The following is a 17,378-nucleotide window of genomic DNA, read 5'->3' on the forward strand; positions in this document are numbered from 1 at the left end:
AAAACTACAGATCAAAAGATACAAAAATTAGTAGATAGAAAAACTTTTTTTCCAAAAAAAAATGTATCTACCTTGTCACCAAAAAATCCTAAAAGATCAGAGGAATGATTCGGAGCTAAAGGTAGACAACACACTTACGTGCGCCAAAAACGTTGAGTTTTGCCTAACGATAGATTCCTCAATTCACTTGAGATACCACAGAGCAGTCGGAGGAACGAGGAATTGCAATATTAGGCAGAGAAGCCATAGGAAGCTCTTTGAATCCCAAAGAACTACTTTCCAGCAAACATATAAATAGTTTCAAACTTTCAGGCTCAGCATCTGATCTATCATCCAGAAGAGAATAGTCTATCTACAAACAAACAAACAAACAAACTCAGAAAGCAGTCAAAACCCGCGGCTCCTCAGTCCCTAACCTCTTTTTTGAGTGTCTGTCGTCTATTATTATTACTCTTATAAAGGCAGACGCAGCGGCAACCCGTTCCCCCAAAACCCTAATTTGCCTAAAGGACGCCTTCTCCGCACGCTAAATACTCTGTCAACGAATGCTAAATTACATTTTACTCCCTTTATTTTAGGCATCTTGAACGTAACTCCTCTCTACTTTCCAAAATTCTACCGGTACTTTGGATTTTTCCTTTTCTTCCCCCCCAAGTCCCAACCTTTGAGTCCAATGGAAGACTTGGGTTCCTATTCCTTATTCTAAATTAAAAAAATGTTTTGCTTTTTGAGTTTCATTTGATATTATTGAGTAAACAATTGAATGTCAAATTAAATTTGAAGTGTTAGTTTAATGTGCCCCCCAACATGATGCGATACCACATTTTACGTCTTAATACTCTAATTCAAATGAAGTCCTCATTTCTACCAAATAAAATAAAAAATACAATTCTCATGAACCATAAGGATATATTTTTTGGATAATTTTTTTTATACATTGACAGTGTATGCATAAACGAGTCTAGATATATGACACATATGTAAAATCTGATGTTCAAATTCAAATTCAGATGATCTGACATTTATCTAACCCCGTTGATGCATATACTAACAATGTAGGAAAGATTAACTCTGATGGGCAGCAAGTTTTATGGCTGGACAAGCCACCAATATACGCGCGTGTGTAAATGTATAGTCTTGACTTGACAGCACAAATGCCAACTTACGGCAGTGGTATATTGGTACAACTGCGGAAAACAACATACACATCAATCGTCGGTCTGCTCTCCCGTTCAACTACATTGTGTGTCCGTGGAACTCGCCACCGGTTGTGATCATTTTGTGTGGCAGTTATACTCTCCATATGGCTTTCCAATGCAGATGGTTTGGGCACAGAGAAGTTCTCCTCTTTGGGATTCTGCAGTTATCACTACTGTTCTTACAGCTCGCAGAAGGCGAAAAGATGGTCATTCTAGCAGCAGACCGTCTTTAATGCGTCAACTACTGCGTTTCACTGCACTAGTCCCCTGGAGATCCTTGATGAAAGTCCTGAGGCAACCATTGATGATACGGGGAGCTGCTCCATCACAGAACCGTTTTGCTAGATCGACAGCCTTCAAGAATAGCTACATATTACTGGAGTTCATGCAACTGATGCAGAGAAAAAGATTAAAGGAAGAATGATCCTACAGGAGGAGTGCACACAAGCAATGTGAAAGATCTGTAACCATCAGATACTTTTGGATATTGTTCAGATGTGAGAACCATTTAGATAGCTTTTACCACCCTTTTTTCTCAGGTGTATCATACATCATTCTGAGAGTCGGCAATCAGCAGATCACCTTATCTCTTCTACAGTTTAGTTTAGATACCTACTTCCTGTGAAATACATATCTAATCCACAACGGAAGGAGCAAGAATATACCTCGTTGATGACGATCTGATGCCTTGTCCCTAGAACTGCTATTTCTGACATAGCTAAGTGAAGAATTGAAAGCTCCAAAATTCTTGCTGCCGGTTCATTCTGGAGAAAACAGAATAAGTATATAATGGCATTGCCACAGAGAATACCATCAGCTCAGTATGTCAAACATCAATTTAAATGCATCTAATTCCAAAAGACAATTATGATGATAAACATTGACTGTTCTGAGAAGCTATAGTTATGTCAATCAACTAAAATATAGGAACAGGTAGATTTCTAAATAAGGACTGATAAGGAAAATTAAAGAGGCATCATCATGCTTCCTCCATCCCAAAAAACCAAAGCAAGCTTCAATAAACAGTGATATCTCATAATTCCCTATCAGTCTCCAGAATCTAAATTTTATCATCAAGCCTACGGGGTCTAGATATAAGCAACTCCCAGGAACAACGCTTACTTATTCTCGTTTGTTTTCTTTCAGTGCAGGGCTATGAAGGGAAAGAGTAACGGCTTAGAGGAAAGGACCTTGAAAATTTTTATTACCCAAACATAGTTTGTAAAATTAATCAGTGAGAGTGGATATAAAACAAAATGCAGAAGATCATTAACTACATACAGCTTAAATGAGCTGAAATTTGAGATCACAATACTGGAAGAACTCATCAAGAACAACGCACGGAGAGAGGGAGAGGGCCAACATGGGATCGGATATCCTGGGGAGTATGCATTATTCAGAGCGTTGGATGCTCTAAGGGGGCCCATTAATTTTCAGGGCACCCAACAGCCCTGCTGCACAGTCCCTAGGATAGATAAACATGATCTTCCAAGGTCATCAAGATACTCCTACCATAACTAGGAGAAAATAAGGGAAGAAAGACTGATCTTTTAAGGTGGGAAAGGAAAAGAATGTTATTGCAAAAGGTGATCAGTATCTTATCTATTTAAACAGTTTAAACTGACTCCCAGCATTTTATTGGGATTGGGAAATAACAGTTTACAAGCAACACAAACATCAACGTCTCACAGGAGTTTAGGGATCTTAGAACTTTAAGTTTCTTATTCGAGTGATGACAGTTATCCAGCTCTTTCTTTCTCTGTGTACAGTTTCATTGTGCAAATAAAATACAATCTTGCCCTATCAGCAATAAAAGTCATTGTTAAGCAAATTAAAACCGCTCCCTTTTGCCTGTGGAGAAAACTCGTAAAGAATTTAGAATTTATAAACACCAATCTACTTGCTAGCTCCAAGATCATCTAACAAATGGTATATCTAACCTTCCAATTAGGAGGTGCAACTTTATCAATAACAAAAACATGACTATCCCACTTCTCTGCAACTGCCACCAAAAGTTTCCTTGTGAAGCTGGAACAGAATTTTCACATTAAGAGAAAACTTAAACTACCTGGATTACTTAAAGAAGGAGAAAATTAAGAGGCATACCGCAGAATTAGTTTACTGTACACCAACTTTGGAGGTGCTGAAAGAACTTCTGCTTCTGAGAAATAATGAGCAGGATTAGCCAATGCACCAGGAAAGAATTTCATGCCAAACAGAAAGTGAGAAGAATGGTAAAGAGGGGAACAAAATGGGATAGTCATCAACAGAATGAAATTAATGCATCAGTAAACTTGTGGTAGTATCATGTAACTACAATCCTGCAACAGTGACATTAATTCATAAGGAAGCCTGCATGGTTAAGAGGTGTAACAGATTTCATCTTGTCATAGTAATCTTTTTTGAGAAACTTGAGAAAAAGGAAAACCAGGGATGTTGATGCTTTGGCTATAGCCTGATTTCAACCCAATCTTCTGAGTTTAAAGGTTCGAGCCTTTGAGATACAGGTTCATTTTTCTCAGACTAAACTGGAAAGCTATAAATCTGCCATGTAATTTCTTTCTTTAGGAGGTTGACTAAATGGTAACTTCATGCCAATGTAGCTTTGAGCAGGCTATGTTAGTATATACACATGTTGTGAGATACAAAATAATGATCTTAAGATGTATCTGCAGGTTTCCCTGGTAAATACTCTTAGTTTCTCTATTGCATCTGGATAACAACTTTTTCAGCCCATGCAAGGAAATTTGGGAGCTGTTTACGTGCCACCCATTATAGATATGACATACAGAGGATCAGAATGAGACCACTAAGTTTTCTTTTCATCTGTTTCTCAACACATAATGCTATTATCATACAATCCAACAATTCAGATCAAGTTTATATGAACTCAGTTACCCTATGACTGTAATTAAAATTAACCTAAACAGGTGAAAACATTGCTGAAGGGTATGACCAATTGAAATTTTGAGCCCTGTATTCACTGCCTACAAACTCCTATCCCCATCTTATTTGCGACTGTGACTTTAAAAAAAAAAAAAAAAACTACTAAACAAAGCCAGAACCGAGAACTTAAAAAGATCTGAATGCCAAACCTTCTTTTTTTTTTTTTAATGCCAAACCTTATGCAAAGTACTTCTAACTAAGTTGCAGGTGTCATGACTCATGAGTAGAAGAAACCTGATGTGGACATCAAGGTCACGATGGACTCGAGGATCATAGAGCCAACTCGCTTCAAGTTCAAGTTCAAATTCAAACTCAAGAACTTGTTGGATAAGCCGTTCAAGTCAAAGAAAGCTCGTGCTAAATGGATTAAGGAGCATGGAAGACATTGGCGTATCTTGAGAAAGAAGATTAAATTTCTGGACTTAACCAGTGGCATTTAAATCTAAACGTCCACAGTTTTTTCCTGTCCTTTATTTATTGTTTGGTTTTCTACTTAATTATTTAGATAGTTGTTTTAGTTAATAAAAGGCCAATTTTGTGTTAAGCCTTTGAGCTTAATGGCCCAAATGATTGAGTCAGTGGTTTGTTTGGTTTGTTAGGGTCCGGCCCATGGGGCTTAGTCTAGGTTGCTGTCTTCTTTAAATAACATTGTAAAAAATGATAGTTCTACAGTTGAATGATTTTATGACATTGAACCTTTGAGGTTTTCTATGGGCTAGTGGAGACTCTTGTCTTTCAAATCTTGATTCACTTTGAGCGAGCGTATTCTTGAGTGAATTGAGTATTGTATCAATTTCATATTCACCCAAGTTCCATCCAAATTTCATTCAAACCTGTCTCCTTACGAACTGGGGCTTTCCCATAGGAGAATTCGTATCAAAAGCATGCAAGATCAAGATCCTTGTCGAAAATCTAGTGCCACACCAAACTCATTTACCTACATGAATCTAGAATAATATCCATGTATTCAACATTTCAAATTCCCCAATCTTTCTGCTCTCGCTAATTTCATAGTTTTTGACATTTTTATCTCTCAGTAAATGCGAGAAACGAAGGTCAGATATTTGAAACTAACTGTCCTAGATGCCCACTTCCCAAATGTGATGATGAAACAGGTTTGAAAAATGTTTACTATGTGCTCAGCCATCAATGCCAGAAAAACAAAATTGTGCACAACTCCCAAGTGAGAGAAAAGAAGAAGAATCACAATAACTAGACATGGAAAAAGGCCTCGAAGAAGCCATGAATCCGACATTTGGAGTTGCCCATAGTCAAGTAGGTGCAATGCACACATAAAGGAACTACCAGTCAAATCATTCCAAAATTGTGAATGCAAGATGAAAGACAGCCAGCTGAGCGCTAAGGGATAGAATGAAATAAGTATAGCTATATTTTCAAAGAATCAGACAAGTGGGGAGCTTACCAATTTCAGATTCCTTTTGATCGTGGAGGAGAAGCTCATCAGCTTCTTCAAGAGTGTTTGCGGTAACAGGTGGCCCTGCAAAGCTCATGTGGTTGTATTCTACCAACGACTCCTTGTCAAAATCATAACCCGGCTCTGAACACCAACACAGTAACAAAATTGGAGTTGATAAATCAAGGAAAGGCAATTAACAAGCAAAGGAAAGCCAGCAGCATTTTACGGGAAGTAGTTGGAATTAGTAGCGAAAAGAGTTGAAGATAAGAAAGCACGTATGATTTACCCCTTCTGGCGTTAATTCTCTTCTCAAAAAGACGAACAGGGTCGGACCCTTCTAAACAGGAAGCATAAAGGATCAACCTATGCATAATCAATGTACAATTGACTTAATCTACAAGTATGCTACATAGTAGTATATCCCTAATCTTGAATAACAGCAACAAAAAAATAATAAATGAATAAAAGGGGCTTGCAACACAAAGACCACGAATGTTGTAGAAGATAAAGAATAATGAAAAAGGAAATGCATACAGAGCTAGCTCTCTGGCGGCTCTGGGGCTGCAGAACCTTCCGCTCTTGTCAATTTTGGGCAGCATATTATGGGTATCCCTGGGACTGGTGGCAGTACCAGAAGGAGAAAGCGAGGTGTTGGAAGATTCCTGAATGAGTTGGTGGTCGTCGAAGTCGATAGCGAGGGCGGAAGGGGAGCGAAGCGCAAGAAGTGGATTGGGGGTTCGGGAGCAGGCGGGGCTTGAGGAGATGAGACGGACTAGTTCTGGAAAGTAGCAGTAGTTGAAGGTGGGATGAGGTTTAAGAAATGATATAGGGGTGAAGGAGGAGGAATTTGTAGTGAGGGATGGAGGCGAGTAGCAAGACAAGTATGGAGTGGCAGAGGTGCCGAGCAGGAAGGAGCTTAACACCATTTCTATTTCTCCGATTTCCCTCCTTATCCTTGCTTCCTTGTTCAGTTTTCTTCCCCTGAATTCGACAGTGTGGACTGAGCAGGATACACTTAACGGACCGTTAAAAAAAATTAAAAATGTGCAAGCGCTGCAACCAGGACACAGGCTCTGCCGGAATTGGGTAGTGTTCAAGTGCGTGCAACTAATAAAAGATATTTATGCCAAAATTTTTGACAATATTTGAAATCATTTTCAAGAGAATTAGTTTTATGTTGTAATAGTAAATGTGTAGAAAATTTACTAAAATGAAATACATAAACAATAATTTTAAAAGTGAAGGATGAAAAAATGTTTTGAACGATTTTCTCTAATTCAGCGTTATATTGTTGGTTCATGAAATTTTTGTCCTGCCTTTTTTCTGATTGGCTAAATAAGCACTCAAGAAGTATATGAACGGACAATTTTCTCTAATTCAGCATTATATTGTTGGTTCATGAAATTTTTTGTCCTGAATTTTTTTGATTGGCTAAATAAGCAGGCAAGAAGCATATGAACGCTTTGTTGGGATCGATTTTGTGCATTTTGTACAATATGTAATTTAGTTTATATACGATGTAATTTATTTTGCATAACATATAAGTATAAAATAAAATGATATGGACCTCACACATGATATGAGAAACAATGTATAAGATGAAATTTGGACCTTGCATTTTTTTTTTTTTGTCAAATTTTTGCCATCAACCTTTGGGACGGTTGCTTCCTGCAACCATGCCTGCCTCAAATCTGTGTTTTTCTAGGCCAATTCAATTATTAAACCCGTAAATGGTTCGAACGGTTCAATCACTAAGAGTTGCAATGGAGCTTCTTTTTTTTTTTTTTGAAGAACTATCTGGGCGAAAAAGATATTTGCTCTTGCTTGAACACAATAAATTTGAAGGGGAAATGCACGTAATATAATACTATGACTTTTGGTTACCATGCATCCTCTTATTGGAAATAAGTGTTGTTTACCAAAAATTTAACTTTTATCAAAATTGCATATTTTTTTTTTTTGCAAATTTTAATTAGTTTCATTGTTTTTCCCCTTTCACACTTTGCTCTCTTTAGTTTTATTTTTGCTGTATTTAAAATTTTTGCTTCAATTTCGTTCACATTATTTAAACTATTTGCACTAAATTACTAAAGATAAAAATAAAATAAATTGGTAACTTTATATTTTAGCTAATTATTTTTCAACTTTTAAGAGTTGCAGAAAACAAATTCTGCAATTCAGCCGCTCAAAGGCTCTAACAACTTCAAAACAAAAATTGACTAGACAATTTTATCCCTCAAACCCGAGGCAAAAATGACATTTCCATCGATATACTTGAAGCAAACACGAGACTAGAGGTGCTGTCGAGTCAAGTCGAGCTCGAGTAGTGCACTACTCGAGCTAAAAACTAAGCTCGAGCTCGTCAAACTTTTAAAATTCGAGCTCGAGCTCGAGCTCGACCTCAATTTATGGAACTCAAGTTCGAATTTAATTAAATGTAATTAATTCAAATCAAGATCAATCGAGTTTATTCGAACTCAATCAAGTCTAATCAAGCTCAGGTAATAAAAATTAATATTTTATATATAATTTTAAATAAATGATATTATTGACATTTCACAATAATAAAAATTAAAATATATATTATAAAAAACTCGATAGAGCTCGTCGAGCTCTCGAGTATTATATTTCCAAAATCGAGCTCGACTCGATAGCTCTAACGAGCAGCTCGAGCTCGAGATCGAGCTTGGTCAACCGAGCTCGAGCTCGAGCTGCTGACCAAGTAGTTCGCGAGTTCGAGGCGAGCTACTTGGTTCAGTTCCAGCCCTACACGAGACACTCTCGTATGCAAGGGTGCTATTGGGCTTGATGGAAATTGAGTTCAACTACTACCGTGACATGGACTTCTGGTCTACTACGACAACAAAGAATGTAACTAAAACTATGAACAATTTATCATGAATTCCCATAAAAAATATATAGTGAATACATAATTTGAAAAATAAAAAATTGATGTTATTGGATGTAATAAGTGGGAATAAAAGAAATAATGGCAATTAAAGAAAATTGCAATGTTATAACAATAAATAAGCAAAATACGGAAGCTATGATGCCATTGATACGTCATTTCAAGTCCATTTCTTCCAAAGGTTAACAAAGGAAGAAAATTCCATATGTTATAACAATAAATAAATTAAAAGTGGAACTTATGGTGCCTCAAATATATGACTTCACGCCCATTTGTTCCGAAGATCAAAACAGTAAGTGAATTACAAGATTGAGGTATGAAGAAAAAGATTCCTCATTCTTGAAGGTCATGATCAACAACAAAGCATTCCAATTTTGATGAAATTTTTTTTTTGTCATTCCAATGTTGTATATCTCGTTTCCGCTTATTAATACTATAGATGGTATCTTGGATTCTTGTAACTTGAAACTTACATAATATGGAATTTTCTATCAAAACAATTAACTTATAAGAACAAATAATTTATAATATCAACAAGAATGGAACAAATAGGAGACGTACACTGAAATTTTGAACAATGGTGTTATATACTTTTCAATCCTAAAAACACATATCTATACAATATATCAAAAATAATTTTAAATATACAAAAAGATACACCACCACCACCACCACTATCACCAAGTACCAAAAACACACCATGTGACGATCCCACCTTTCCCTAGGGCGTACCCTAGGGTTTAACGGACCGCCTGTCTAACTCTCGTTAGGACTCACTCATTATTTGGGATAATATTATTCACAACTTCTTAACATAAATAAATCAACAGTTGTCAAATTTGAAACATACAAATACATTTATTTCTGTCTCAAATTTTCATACAATCCCAAATACATCAAAAGATTGAACGACTAGTGTGAGTACAATTACAAAATTTTAAAAAACTAGACTATGTTAGTCTGTACAAGTCTCACGCCTAACTCGTACCCCTTGTAAGGAAAATAAAACTAATAGAGTGAAGTAAAACTCAGTGAGATCCCAAATAGCAAGTTGACCAATAAGTACAAGTGACAATATCGTAATAGTAAAGTAGCGAGCGTTAACAAATCAAGAAAATGAGCAATAACACTTCGGATGATCAAACATTAAATATTCAGCATTTCATGTAAAATGATACAGTTGCTCTTGTAAACTAGGTCCACCATAGCTTGATTATATAGTAGTTGACACTCCGTCAACTTTCAAATAAGGTAACTAGTCCAGTAGTACACCATTTAACTCCAATCTCCATCCACCAACCAAATCCCTTACCAGGGCCGAACGTCAAAATAAACACTGGTGGTAATACTCGAGTATACCGATTAATCGAGAAGATAACACTTCACTCGACAAAAATTAAAGACCCAGGGTTCGTTATCGAATCGATCAAACCCTTGCCGGCTCGACTCGATTAACTAGCCACAGGGTTTCTGGAATTCCAGACAAAATACGAATCATATGCATATACATCAAGTCACTTTCAATCAATGAACAAGAATATGGCACATTAGGACAAGTGCGATAAAGTACACTCTTACCCGATCAAACCAATCGCAATATCATTCGATCACATTGGTCAAATATTGAAAATAAGTATTAAGTTCAATCAGGTATTTGGAAGCACTCACCAAAGATTTAGTACTTCTTCGAATTACGTTCAGGTGTTACTCCTAGTTTGGAGTCCAAATCTGCAATAAAACATCGTTTAAGAGCTTTGAAATCAACTAAAGTTCAAAACTTAAGCTTCTCGTTTAACGAACAACAAGTAATTGAAACTCATTTGGTTTCATGTCCTAGAAAACTCATGCTCGCTCTTTTAGTTTTGATAATAAAGTGAGTAAAACTTTGAAATTTCCATTTGAGTCGAAAATACGAGAATAACATATTTTTATTGGTCATTACTTTCATTTTTTCCAAGGGTACGAGTTTCGGCCAAATTTCAACTTATATATTTCTACGAAAGTAGACTCGAATACCCTAAATAAATCAAGTTCAATTTGTCCTCAAATCTTCGCCCAAGTCGCGGGTACACACACCTAACTCTCGAGTGAAAATTTGGGTACATCATTTGTATTTCACTATTTTTCAGCCCTTTATGACTTCATTATTTCCTCAATTCAACCCCAACTTCACATATAAACAATCTTAACACAATAGCCCTTCAAATAGGTTTAATGTCATACAATTACAAGACAAGTCTAGTAATGCGATCGAAAACCAATTTTAAAGGCAAATAGCTAAACAGCAGATTTGAAGTCTTATAGCATTTTGTTCACAAATGAAGCTACACTTATCAGGTTGGCATACACTTTATGCCATTTCGAAGCTAAGACATAGACCTACAAGTCTTATGAAAACATCGATAGCCAATTCATTTATTTTCAAGGTCAAAATATGCAATTTCAGAGAAAACAGAACACTACGTGTGCAAAAAGGGCATTTGGCAGTTAGGGGTAGTTCTATCATTTCACATGTTATAGTGTTTCGATTGAGCTGAAATTTTATAGGCATCTATATAACTCCATTTCCTACAACTTTCATGTTTTGACCTAGATCTGATTCAGCCTCTATCATACTCGAATATACAGGTCAGAAACAGGACAGATTGGCCTACAATTTCTGGAATTTGATAATTCAATACTTGAAAATTACATTTATGTCTTGAATCACTATCCCAAGTCCCTATCCAAACTCATCAACATCATATACTAGATAAAAATAATAATCACAACTGAAAATATCAAAACCCTAGCTAAACATTACACCGTATCATACAAAACTTAATAATTAACCGTTATAAACCAAGATTAAGAGTTTCTATCCAAACTTTAGCAAGATTAAGAAGAGAAAAAGGAAAGACAGCTAAGATACCTTCCAAAAAATGCTTGTAGGTGAGAATCACACCCCTTTCTTCCACAATTTTTACCATACAAAACTTTATAAGTACTAAAATGAAAGTTTAATAGGTTTGGATTGGGTGATTTCTCTCAAACTAAGATGATTCAAGGTGGAAGTTGGAGTTTTCTCACTTGATTTATTCTCTCCTCAAGCTCGGCCAAAATGTGCAAAAATGAAGAGGAAATGAAGTGAATTTGGTGATAAAAATGAAGGAAATTGGTTGGTCAAACAACCCTTGGATGGTTGCCACTTGTCACTCTAAGATTAAGTCTTAAAGTTGTCTTCTTTTTCCTTTATTTTTAGTCAACAATTTCGGCCCTCTCAACGCTGATTAAGGGGCTGATATTTATGAAATAATAATAAGGATATTAAGGTAATAAAGTGGTGGTCAAGTGGTGTATTCAATCGGTAGCGAACGGTACATGTCGGTTCAAACTGATTTTTCTTAAATTGCGTGTACTAGAGTTTTAACTTATGATTCACTCATTTATGATTATTACTTCTAAACATACATTTTCTCTTATCTAAAACCCACTCTTAATCACCAAATTGAGTACACACTCTACACCGATTATTCACTCTATCAAAAGACGCAAAACCCTAATGTACGATAACAAGAAAACGAAAGGAAAAACCCTTGATTTTATGTTTGATTGCAATTATTGAGAGAGTGAATGAATAGTAAGGCTATTATAAAGGAATAAAATTAAAATAAAAGAGAATTTTAAGAAAATATGAGAGACTTTACAAGTCCTCACAGCCCACCGCTCCTTCCCTCTCCCTCCTTCCTCCTCCATTCCCCTTTTCCTCATCTTCCTCCCCTCCCATCCTCCTTCCTTCCCATGCCTCTTTTGTTGCCTCCCTCGCCCTAGCGATGCCTTTTCCCTAAAGGAATAAAATTAAAATAAAAGAGAATTTTAAGAAAATATGAGAGACTTTACAAGTCCTCACAGCCCACCGCTCCTTCCCTCTCCCTCCTTCCTCCTCCATTCCCCTTTTCCTCATCTTCCTCCCCTCCCATCCTCCTTCCTTCCCATGCCTCTTTTGTTGCCTCCCTCGCCCTAGCGATGCCTTTTCCCATCGCGACCAATTTTGGTCACGAGCAAGGATCATTTTCTGGTCGTGACTCACGACTAGAGAGAGAGGAAGGGGAGAAGGGTAGCGGGAGAGGGTGGGAAGAAAGGAGTAAGAGAAGGGATGGTTAGGAGAGGAAGAGGGAGGAGAGAGAAGAGAAAGGAAGAAAGAGAGCAGTAAGAGGAGGGAATGAGGGAGGAGGAAGAAAGAGAGAGAGGGGGAGGGAATGGGTGCTGGGGTAACGGTGGATGGTTGTAAGATTTTATAAAATTTTAAATATATTTCAAAAATATCATTAAAAATATATACAGTAAAAATTTTTCAACTATATTATTATAATAAAATATTTTCGTTTGGATTAGTTGTTTTTGAGGTATTTTTAAAAAATTTTATTATAACAGAGTTTTTAGAGTATATTTTGGGATATTTTTTACAAAATATTTCGAAATATTTAAGAGTAATAGAGTTTTTAAAATAATTTTGAAATATTTTTTAAATATTAAAAAAATTTTAAACTATTTTTTAGAGTATCTTTTGGAGTACTTTTTAAAAATTTTAATATTTAAAAAAATAGTTTTTGAAAAATTGAAGAATCCAAATTGTAGTACCTTTTAGAGTAATTGAAAAATTGAAAAATTAGTTTTTGAAGTACCTTTTAGAGTAATAGATTGTGCTTATTAAAGGGGAGCAGAGTTTTTCGTTTGCTTCGTCCAAATTGTTGCACCACTGCACCAACAGTGTAAGAAGCAGTGATACTGTGTACGCACGCCTACAGGCTAATACGCTGGGATTAATAGCTGGTCCCACAGCTAAAACCCACGAAGGAGAAAGAAGTAACATCAGAATTCACCACCGAAGAAGAAGAAACTGAGAGAGATAGAGAGAGAGAGAGTGGGGAAAATATGCATTCAATCGGGTATAGGGCCAATGCGCTGCTTACGTTCGCCGTCACCATTCTGGCGCTAATGTGCGCTATCGTCTCTCTCTCCGACAATCTCAACTCTCCCTCTCCCACCGCCCAAGTTCAAGTAATTGTGGCTTACCAAATCATTCCGATTTTTACTTCTACCTTTGCCGTTTTTTTTGGGGTAGATCTGATCTATCCTGTAGTTATAAGACGGCAATTGATAATTTTTTTCCTCGAATTTCACCGTTTCTGATTATCTGATTATTCTGTGGCGTTTTAGGTATTGAATATTAATTGGTTTCAGAAGAAACCCGACGGGGATGACGAGGTATTCTTCTTTGTATTTTTCCCTCTCTCGTCTTGTTCTCTTCACCCTACATATGTGTTTGCGCAAGTCGATTGGGAAAATCTATTCTATTCTTTTGAGGATTTAGTTCTAAATTTCTAGTCACCTAATGACCTGAATCTTTTCGATTGCTTAATTAATTATCGTAAATATACTTCGTTTGTTTATTTGAGTGTCCACTTGTATTCTATTCCTACCATCAACTTGTTTTCTGATTGGATGGGTTTTTAATTTTGGCTAGGGTTTTGGACTACACTAATTGAACGCTATCTTATCTTAGAGGGCCTCTTTTCTCAGGGCAATGAATTTGTGGAACATTTGAACTGGATTTCATGAACGTTTAATCTATATCTTTATTTATCGATAAACGTGGGGTGGGCAGGTTACATGTGCAGACAAGCTTGTGAACCCATATATTATCTAATGTTCGTTCTATCTTTCAGCAATACCCTAAGGTGATCATCTTGGAAATGATTGTTTCGTTTAAACCAAATTGATCACATGTTAACCGTGATCTCACTCGTCTTCCCTGTCCTCACTCCTAGCTCCTATAAATGCTTAACAGAGTTGTCTGTCAGGTTACATACAAATTTGAACCAAAAAGAAAAAATTGTCGGGTTATTTTTTCTGATTATTTTCTTACGATGAAAAGTTTTGTTTGCTACTAGCCAATTTCACAATTCAGTGACAGTTGCATAGATGAGTAAAATTTCTTTTCTGTCGGACAAATTAAATGGGCCACTAGTTTTGAGCCCTATGAAATAGAGAATAGCAAATAGAATTAACATTATTGATGACTGATGGAAGTAAAAGATAGAACATCTTCAGTGTTGCCTGTCTCATCAAGTATCTGATCTTGGGTGTAGCATAAATCTTAAGGAAGCTGTTGAGATCATTAACAGAACAAACTTATGTGAAGGAAGGCAATCCTTTAGGTTCCTGCTGTCTAATGTGTTTGCACTTTCATATTCTGCAGGTCAGCTTGACATTGAACATCTCTTCAAATTTACAGTCATTGTTTACATGGAATACAAAGCAGGTTTGCCAGCTCTTTTTGTTCTAGATCCATAATTTTAATCTGGTGTTAGCATCATTGAGCCAACAAGCATTATTTCTCAACATATCTTGTGTCTTTTCTGCCTTTTTCAGTATATTATAAGGGTTCTAATTTTTGGAGGAGAAAATAATTTAGTTAGGATTGTGCTTGAGGACTGCAATAAGGTATTTATCAGGGGTAGAAAGGATGGATAGCCACAGTAGAATGGGGGAATATTGACAAAAAAAAAAAAACTAATTCTAGGAATTTCTTTTAGTAAACTTAATGGATACCCACAATGGTGGATCTGACCCAACCTCAAAAGCACTCAAAAACCCTTCACAACTTTTATCAGATTCACATATCTCTATTTGAAGATGTACATATTTCTTAAAATGTTTTCCATTGTTGTCTAGAATCTCCTCTTACTGTGAAAAGTTAGATTTTTCGAAGCATAAGATGATTCATGCTGTGACTCTCAGACAAGGTACGACATAGTTAGCACTGCAATCAAACAGGTGTCTGTGCACTGAATTCCTTAAATATGACTAAAAAATGATAAAGCTAAGTTTCTACTCAAATAGACTTCAGCAAGGCCTCTTATATTATGATCAAGTGCACTGTGAGTTAGATGCTTGAGCAATTTTTGAAAATCTTTAGTTGCTGTTAGCATCATGGATACTGAGTTAAGTTCCTGTTTCTTGTATATATATATCAGGATGGTGTTTTCACACTGCAGCTACATGTGATTTTTATTGCCTAAATAAAAAGAAACTTTATTGTTTATATGCAGGTTTTTGTGTTTGTGGCAGCTGAATATGAAACTTCAAAAAATGCATTGAATCAGGTACCCATGTTTATATATATGTTAAGCAAAATAGTACCGATATGTTTCTCTTGCGCTTGCAATTTGGCATCTGGAGTATGCCTTGCATGTTTGTAACAAATTCGTGTAACAGTAATATCCATGCAAAACTGGTTTTAGCAATTTTGAATGCCACAAATTTGTGTTATGATCATAAAGATAAGTTAATTTCTGGCTTCTTGCATCTGTCATAATGCCATTTAGTGCATCTCCTCACCTAATTCTTCTGCTTTAGTAATCTTTTTGCTATCTTCACTCTTTCCTGTGAGTATTCTTTGTCTTACCCTATATCTAGCTTAATGGGATGAAACTACTGCTTCATTGCTCGTCCAAGCATTATATGTTCAACCTGAAAACTTTAAAAGCTGCCCCTTGTGACTGATGGTGGTAGTTCTCTTTCATGCTCTCTCATGTTATCTGCTTTGAGCTAATTAGCACCATAAAAATATTAAACTTTGATTGTCTTAATCGTTTTGCTGCAACCATCAAATCGAAAATTTGCTACTGGTGAGTGCGTATTCTGATATAGCCTCTTGTCCCGCTGCACCTTTTTCCTGAGTATGAATAAACCCATCCACTTCCCCCAGGGCTCAATGTAAACTTGTCTCAGTCATCTCCACTGTTGTTTCTTGGAAACTGACAGGGTCTGGCCTTCGTGTTTTAACTATTCTTGCTTATATGAATCCTTTAACCGGCTTGGAAATTTATATATATATATATATATATATATATATATATATATATATGATGAATGATGATGACTGATTTGAATGCTACAACCGAAGGTATCTTTGTGGGATGGTATCATACCTTCCAAAGAGCATGCAAAATTCTGGATTCATACCACAAACAAGTATCGTTTCGTTGATCAGGTATTGTTGTGCTACTTTTATTGGATATTTGAGTTTATTTCCCGGATCATTTGTTAACTGAATGTTGTTCGTATTTGTATGTTTAGGGAAGCAATCTCCGGGGTAGGGATTTCAATTTGACATTGCATTGGCATGTGATGCCAAAGACGGGCAAGATGTTTGCTGAAAAAATTGTGATGTCGGGGTACCGGTTGCCGGAGGCTTATAGATGAGGAGTTACTCCTATTTGACTTGCTGTACCTTTAGCTCTCCCTTATTGGGAGGTACAAGTGCCCAAAACAAATCAACAAAAGGGAAACAGGGTCGATTTTGAACACAAATCTTCTAGAATTTGATTTCATCGAAACTAGATTGTTAGACTTAATTTGATTTCTATAGTCTTGTAAGCAACCCAATTTAGGTCTTGTTATTTGTTAAAGTAAAAAAAAAAAAAGGAAAATGAAAAGTAAATTGTAAGGCTATGGGGAGAATTAAAATAAAAAAAGGACGTGACGTATTACATCATTGCTAGAATGCTAAGATCAGTCTCTGCACCGTAGCATCAAAGTAAATAAAATCTCGAATTCCGAACATTCGACCAGAGATTATTACCATCTTACCAACAAAGCCAAAAAAAGAAAAAGAAAAAAAGAGTTCACTGCTTAGCATGAATGAGATACGAATTGCATGACCCAATAAAAGCCAAATCTTGGAACGGCTGCTAAATAGCAAGGTTAAGCCATAAAGAGCGAACGGCATTTTAAAGGGGGGCTTGCGAAGTGAAGTAGTAACAATTCAAGAAGGAAAATCATGCCGGATGTAAACTAGTTTGCTCCATGATAGAGGAGACAGGGAATGAGTTAATTTGGTTGCTTTGTTGCACTGAAATTA

The 17,378-nt window shown here is 36.2% G+C and overlaps 2 protein-coding genes and 1 long non-coding RNA gene across 3 annotated transcripts; 1 reads left to right on the top strand and 2 right to left on the bottom strand.

Moving 5' to 3' along the window:
* Window positions 1-889: 889 nt before the first annotated feature.
* Window positions 890-6,637, bottom strand: LOC113740232 (uncharacterized). The gene is made up of 7 exons (XM_027267814.2): window positions 6,097-6,637; window positions 5,849-5,925; window positions 5,569-5,703; window positions 3,306-3,360; window positions 3,140-3,227; window positions 1,865-1,963; window positions 890-1,553 (listed from the first exon to the last, which is right to left on the bottom strand). The coding sequence occupies exons 1-7, from the start codon at window positions 6,486-6,488 to the stop codon at window positions 1,437-1,439; spliced, it is 963 nt and encodes a 320-aa protein (XP_027123615.2). The 5' UTR covers window positions 6,489-6,637; the 3' UTR covers window positions 890-1,436.
* A 2,950-nt stretch (window positions 6,638-9,587) lies between these two features.
* LOC140006059 (uncharacterized) lies at window positions 9,588-11,546 on the bottom strand. Its single transcript, XR_011813640.1, has 2 exons — window positions 11,382-11,546; window positions 9,588-10,198 (listed from the first exon to the last, which is right to left on the bottom strand). It is a non-coding gene; the product is annotated as an uncharacterized lncRNA (long non-coding RNA).
* A 1,753-nt stretch (window positions 11,547-13,299) lies between these two features.
* Window positions 13,300-16,872, top strand: LOC113740311 (signal peptidase complex subunit 3B). The gene is made up of 6 exons (XM_027267929.2): window positions 13,300-13,510; window positions 13,670-13,717; window positions 14,712-14,774; window positions 15,565-15,618; window positions 16,422-16,508; window positions 16,595-16,872. Exons 1-6 carry the CDS (start codon window positions 13,385-13,387, stop codon window positions 16,718-16,720), a joined length of 504 nt encoding a protein of 167 aa, XP_027123730.1. The 5' UTR covers window positions 13,300-13,384; the 3' UTR covers window positions 16,721-16,872.
* The last annotated feature ends 506 nt before the right edge of the window (window positions 16,873-17,378 follow it).

The sequence above is a fragment of the Coffea arabica genome, chromosome 1c (genome assembly GCF_036785885.1).
Source record: "Coffea arabica cultivar ET-39 chromosome 1c, Coffea Arabica ET-39 HiFi, whole genome shotgun sequence".
Lineage (NCBI taxonomy): Eukaryota > Viridiplantae > Streptophyta > Magnoliopsida > Gentianales > Rubiaceae > Coffea > Coffea arabica.

What these genes read in the sequence shown, in the direction of transcription:
- LOC113740232 (XM_027267814.2), bottom strand. Translation starts at nt 6,488, where the DNA reads ATGGTGTTAAGCTCCTTCCTGCTCGGCACCTCTGCCACTCCATACTTG. An exon ending in GCCGCCAGAGAGCTAGCTCT is followed by an intron (nt 5,926 to 6,096) that starts GTATGCATTTCC and finishes GATTATGCATAG; the next exon opens with GTTGATCCTTTATGCTTCCT. An exon ending in TCAAAAGGAATCTGAAATTG is followed by an intron (nt 3,361 to 5,568) that starts GTAAGCTCCCCA and finishes ATTATTTCTCAG; the next exon opens with AAGCAGAAGTTCTTTCAGCA.
- LOC113740311 (XM_027267929.2), top strand. Translation starts at nt 13,385, where the DNA reads ATGCATTCAATCGGGTATAGGGCCAATGCGCTGCTTACGTTCGCCGTC. An exon ending in CTCCCACCGCCCAAGTTCAA is followed by an intron (nt 13,511 to 13,669) that starts GTAATTGTGGCT and finishes GTGGCGTTTTAG; the next exon opens with GTATTGAATATTAATTGGTT. An exon ending in AACCCGACGGGGATGACGAG is followed by an intron (nt 13,718 to 14,711) that starts GTATTCTTCTTT and finishes CATATTCTGCAG; the next exon opens with GTCAGCTTGACATTGAACAT.